Source organism: Stegodyphus dumicola, chromosome 1, assembly GCF_044657685.1.
Source record: "Stegodyphus dumicola isolate Sdum_Otavi_A_Nest chromosome 1, ASM4465768v1".
Lineage (NCBI taxonomy): Eukaryota > Metazoa > Arthropoda > Arachnida > Araneae > Eresidae > Stegodyphus > Stegodyphus dumicola.
Window position 1 is genome coordinate 295,729,523 of NC_140768.1, and position 6,647 is coordinate 295,736,169.

The 6,647-nt window shown below is 34.3% G+C and overlaps 1 protein-coding gene across 1 annotated transcript; it reads left to right on the plus strand.

The window, feature by feature from the left end:
* Positions 1 to 4,716: 4,716 nt before the first annotated feature.
* Positions 4,717 to 6,408, plus strand: LOC146999595 (E3 SUMO-protein ligase ZBED1-like). Its single transcript, XM_085810371.1, has one exon. The coding sequence runs from the start codon at positions 4,717 to 4,719 to the stop codon at positions 6,406 to 6,408; it is 1,692 nt and encodes a 563-aa protein (XP_085666497.1).
* The last annotated feature ends 239 nt before the right edge of the window (positions 6,409 to 6,647 follow it).

Consider the following 6,647-nt stretch of genomic DNA (forward strand, 5'->3'; position numbering starts at 1 on the left):
TAACTTATGTATATGTGTTTTAGCTATTGTTTAATGATTTTTGCTTTAGTTGTTTGGTACTGAGTTGTTCTCAAAAACATTGCTAGAAAGTTAAGTACAAATTATATTTAGAACTATGTATTGGTGCTATGTGGGTTCAGAAACTTAAGAAATGGGAAGAGTTAGACAAAAAGATGTACTCGGTGTAACAAGCGAGGATCGTTTCAGTCGTGTTTCCGGCTTTGATCCATTAGAGTCCACAGTTTTCAGGCTCCGACTCAGATTGTTATTTTTAAAATTTTATAGATAGAGTTAACCTTATAGATTCGCATATCGGGTAATCTGACTCAGAAACTTTGATGGCCAAAGAATAACATTAACAGGATAAGTCGTGAGTTTCATTCGCAATAATCCCAGATTACGAAGAAAAACGGATTTAAAATTTGTGTTAGAATCTCTTAAACAGAGATTTTCTACCACTCAAAATTTGCATTCGCTTTACAGAGCCTTGATCTAAGCCTTTCAGAAGCTTCGGGAATCAGTTTGACAAAATGCAGCTCGCGTCGAAGCTTTATCGTATAATTTATCGTATCTGTAATCGTATCGTATCTGTAATCTTGGATAGACAAAAAGATCCAATTTCAGAAGCACACCGTCTGGAGTTGTTATTGTCAGTTTTTACACAAGGACTATTCCCCCATCTCAAGAGGCTGTTGCTTCTCCAAAATCACAAGTCCTTCTCATTACGCCCACCAGCGGCCGAGCGGTAAAATCGCTGAACACTGGTATTTCCGATCTGGGTTCGATTTCAGGCGAATGGGCTGGCTGCATGAGCGTTTTCGTGGTTTTCCTTATGTGTAACGTGTATACAAGCCATTTTACCTTAAAAAGGCCTCCACGAAGGCATCCCCTAGGCAGACTGCCCTCAAAAGCTTTCCCATAATTAAAATAAATCCAAATAAGTGGGAGAAGATTTTGAAAGTTGGAGAAGTGATTTTGATCTATCACATTTACCCACAGCTCAGAAGGAAAAGCTGCAAGATCCATTGAGTCGTTATAGACATATCTTTAACCTTATCGGTATTGGAATTGTCGAGATGTCTAGCTATTCTTCATAACATTAAGTTACGCGACAGCGTTTCAGCGCGTCAAAGTGCCATGTCACCTGAGGGATAAATTAAATAGACAGATCTCAGACATCATTAGGGAAAGCACTTCTGCTTATAGTGCCCGAAAATACCCACAAATTAGTCACAGATTTCAGGAAGCTAACGAAAAGACGGTGGAAGATAGTTTCTCCCTTCCGAACACATTATGGTTAATGAAAGGATTGGGGGGCTGTTTGAATTATCCTCGACTTTAGGTTTCTTTCAGATGAAGATGCACCCGTCGGGCATCTTCAAATATAGGTTTCCGCTGCCACAGGACATTAAGAATGGTCTCGAGTGGTGTTCGGTCTTAAAAACGCTTCGAGTTCCTATCCTTTCAGCGGTTAATGGACACTGTCCGGCTTGTTCCCATTACAAATAAGAATTTATATTGACAATAATATTGTAAATGGTTCAAAAGCATTGAGGATTATTTAGAAAAACTGAAAATTTTTCTTTGACTGGTTAAATATGCATAGCCTCAAACCAACAAATGCAAATTCTTATAGCTCACTGTGAAGTATATGGGATATAAATTGTCCAAAGGAATTATACAACCGGACGATAGGAATCTAAGAGTGGTTCAAAAATATAAGCTCCCTTCAAACAAAAAGGAAGTTAGAAGATTTTTGAGATTAATTGGGTGTTATCGTAAATTTATTCTAAATTTTGCTTAAAGAGACTTCTGACGAAACTGACTTAAAAAAAGGAAAAATTTAAATGGTTAGAAGATGTTCAACATGCCTTTGATACCTTTAAAGCGGAACTCTTAAAGCAACCAACTCTTTAGTTTTTTTTATATATTATTTAAAACATGTAAGAGTTATTTTAACATGTAAAGGAATATTTCTTTTAATTATACTTATCAGATTTTTTTTCTACCTTTAATTTCAACAATACATATTCTAAAACTCTTTTTTTTTACTACTTTCTTAAGTACGCATCTTATAGAATTTACTTTACAATACCTTTTAACAGATTGCTTTCCTGTACGATTTCCTGTACGAAAAATTCTTGCTTAAGTAGTTTTATAAACGGATTTGTCAACAGGATTTCAATTTATTTGTACATTTCAATGTTAAGGTTATTATAAATTTAGATGCATTGAATAATTAGATTTTTTCACAGTAACTTTCACAGGAGTTTGTGAATGAAAAAATCCTTAATTTCAAACACATTTATAAATAATTTGATAAATATTTACGTATTTTGTTAAAGGCAGATACATGCATTTTGCAAGCATTTGCATAAATACCCATACATATTTCATATTTTTCATTTCCGGCATGTATAAATCTGTGCATTCACTATATTTTTCGAGTAAAGTAATTGACAATAATTTAGCATAAACCCGAAATTTTTACATAAGAAATATGTATAGATATAATTTGAATGAAAATTACATGCGTTATTTTTAATACCCACTCAAAGATCAGATTTTCTTCGAAACCCAAAGTGATTATTTTTCAATTATATAAAAATAAAATGATGAGTTCAAAATGAGCAACTATAAAGCCTGTTCTCTAAAAATTTTTAAAAAGTACACGTTATAATGATATGTGAATAACAAAAAAGTTTATTTTATTTAAAAAAATTTGGCGTTTGGAGCGTAAAATAAAAGCAGCGAATACTCTATCAAGGGTATCAGAAGGCGTATACAGTTTTAAAGGTAACGTAAGGTATTTTTCATTCTTTAAGCAGGCCCACCAGCGGACGAGCGGAAAAGTCGCTGAACAGTGGTAGTTCGGTCCGAGGCTCGAATCCCGCGAATGGGCTGGCTGCATGGGTGTTTTCGTGGTTTTCCCCATGCGTAACGTGTATACGAGCCAGTTTCCCTTAGAAAGTCCTGCACGAAGGCATCCCTTCCCTTAGGCAGATAGCCCTCGAGGCTTTGCCATAATCGCACACACATTCTTTAAGAAGAACATTTTTGCTAAAATCTATATTTTTGTACTTCAACAGCTTACAATTTTATAAAACAAATTTATAATCAAAATCGCTGTTGTTAGTTATCGAAAAATAACCAAGATGTGATTTTTGCTTAAATGTCATTAAACTGTACAAATTGCTATTATCCATCACACAATGAATGTTTATTTTATGCGAAAGTGTTCCGTTTTTTGATTTGTATGGAACTGTCGTGTGTCGAAATACTATCAAAGCGCTGTCAAGGAAGCTTCTGAATGTAAACACCCCCCCCCCCGATCTGGAGAAAGAAGCCTCGGAGCAGTGCTTCACTTAGTGCAGAGTTCCTTCCTTTCTTACCTAGATGGGTTTTGCACTGCGGGGGGGGGGGGAACTCTCCTTATCAGTGAGTGGAATCTGAATGGGGCCTTTGTTTATTGTCCTGAACTGTGCTTAGTTAATGAAAACGTCATTATATGTTTTCTCAAGGTAACGAAAATTTTATGGTCAAGGAAAATAGAGCGGTTTTTGAACTAATGAGAAGTTTATGATGGCTGAAAGGAAAGTAAAATATAAACAAACGCTTAAGGATCAATATCGTGTGTAATCAATAAAAATTAGGGTTTATGAATTTCTGATGGCATATAAAAGTAATTTGTTACGTTATATGTTAAAGTTTTTATTGTGTTGTGTCTAGAACCAAAACTATTGTGTAAAATGAAAATTAAGATTAGTTTAGTAATATTATTGCTCTTAAAAATTACTTTAAAGATTACATGGAAGAAATTAGATGCTTATTCATATTTTCATTACTGACTCACGCAGTACCAGCCAATAAGATGTATTTCCTTAAGTGTAATACTGTTGTCATTAAATATCGGTATCAACGTAAGGAAATATTCTAGATTTTAAGATTTTAATTTAAGTTAAACAGTAATTATCAGATAGACTATTTTTGAATAAAATTTTAATAGCTTCCTGAAGGGATGTTAGAAAGTATATACAATCGTAATTAAAAATATAAATAATAATACTATTCAAAAAAATTTTGCTTAAGTATAACGAAGATTAAATTAATAATCTTCACAGACATTTCAAATCGAAGTGTTAAAAAAATAACTTACATAGACTCGTTATCAGGCCTAAATATCATCAGGCTTACCTATTTTAGCAATAATAATAGGAACATAATTTAATACAGTATCTGAAAGAGAAAATATTGAGTGATGGAGACCGTTGGCTCAAGTACAAGGTAGGTGTAAGGCCTATACAAGATACAGGTAGTCAAATTGAGGATCGATCTTACGACCTTCAGTCTCTAGCCAATATATAGCTTGGCGCACGTTCACTTCTTACGATTCTGAGTTTCATTATGCAAATATAAGTAATTTATTTTAAGACTGACTGAATGAGATTTTACTGATTTCAACTTATATAGACTGCATTTATTATTTATATTTGATACTTATTTTCACTAACATTTTTAACGAGCTTTTATTATTTTATGTTAGAGTGCAATCTATAATGGATAGGAAGAGAAGTCGGCTATGGAGGTTTTTTACACAGGCTACCGATGAGAAGGCAAAATGTGATATTTGCCACTCGCTATATTCAGTAAAAGGTGGCTCAACAACAAATTAAAAAAAAACACAGGTCAACTTACGAAAACGTCATTCTATGCTCCATGTCGGATACAATAATTCAAGAAGTTCCTGTGTCATCAACATCAGCAGCAAGTACTGAACATATTAATCATTCAATAGAACTGATATCTCAAACAAATTTAAAACAAACGACGCTGAGTACTTTCCTTAAACTCCCCGTAAGTGTAGTACGGGAAAAAAAAATAAATGACTTAATTTTTAATATGATAGTCAAAGACCTACAGCCTTTTTCTGTCGTTGAAGATACTGGTTTTAAAGAGCTAATTAATTATTTAGAACCTGGTTACAAATTACCTTCAAGGTACACATTTAGTAATACCTTCCTGGACGCTCAGTACCTTGAAGTCCAAAGCAGATTAAAAGAAGAATTGCAGAGTGCAAACTTTGTATCAATTACGACCGATGCTTGGACTTCGCGAGCAGCGACTTCACATCAGGCCGTTACTGCCCATTATATATTAAATTGGGAGCTGAAGTATGCACTATTGGGCTGTTTTGAATGTCATGAGCGACATACAGCCGAATATATAAAGAAGGAATTATGTAACTTGCTGTTTCATTGGAATTTACAAAATAAAATATTTGTCTGCGTAACAGACAATGCACCAAATATGAAAGCAGCCATACGGTTGGCCAATTTTGAACATTTGCCTTGTGTCGCGCATACGCTTAATTTAATTGTGCGTGAGGGACTTCAGGGCGCTGAACTAGATTGCCTCATAAAAAAAATAAAAACCATCGTGGAGCATTTTCACAGAAGTCCGTTGGCAACGAAAAAATTTGCTGAGGTGCAAAAGCAGCTGAGGCCTGGCGAAAAGCCTCTTAAATTAAAAATGGACATAGTGACCAGATGGAACAGCAACCTGGATATGCTAGAAAGAATGTGTATCCTTCAGGAGCCTCTAGAAGCGGCCCTTGGACTCCTACACAATCCAGTTGCAAATCTGTCAGAAAGTGACTGGCAGGCTCTTCCAGATGTAATTAAAATTTTAAGACCATTTAAGCAGCTAACCGAAGAAATGTCGTCTGAAAATAAGGTTACTGTTTCAATGGTCTTAGCTGCGACTGAAAGTGTAATTAGCATGTTTGAAAATTTAAATTTAAATATTAATACAGAAATTGGAAAAAATCTATCTAATGAAATAATAACAGAATTCAAATACAGGTTCAAAAATTGTTATAGAAACCCAATATTATCTAAAGCAGCACTATTAGACCCGCGGTTTAAGAAGTTGGCATTCAGACTAGCTGATGAATCAAATTATGAGTGTGCTAAAACTCTGCTGAAAACTGAACTTGAAAAATATTTTAATGTTGACAAACAGCAGACAGTGCAATCAAATAAAGTCACGCCAGCAATATTCACTGACACTAACGAGGACTCAATATGGAAAGACTTTGATGCAAGAGTGACATCAAACTCCGTCTCAAACTCAACTGTATCCAGCATCGTCACTATGAGGCAATATTTTGAGGAACGCATTCTTTCTAGGAATGAGTGCCCATTAAAATGGTGGCAGGCGCGGGCATTACTCTACCCCGAACTTTCAACTTTAGCAGAGAAATATTTATCGATCATGGCTACCTCGGGACCATCCGAAAGAACGTTTTCGAAATCGGGGCAAATACAAAGTGAAAAACGTTGTTCCATTCAACCAAAACGAATGGGAAAAGTTTTATTTTTAAACATGAACAAAAGATTACTTCGCTAAAAATAATATGAAATTGTTCTTTCTGTAATGCTTAATTTAATTATTTTTGTAAGTTTTTTAAAATGTGCATAAAATGTTTCATAGTTTTTTTAATTTTTAATGTCCATATATAATTTTCCTAATGTTGTCGAATCGAATGTCATTTAAAACAATGTTAGGAATTGTTATGATCGACCTGAACAAACATAATGCTTTACATATCATATTATAATCATAATCATTGATTTATCAATAGGCCA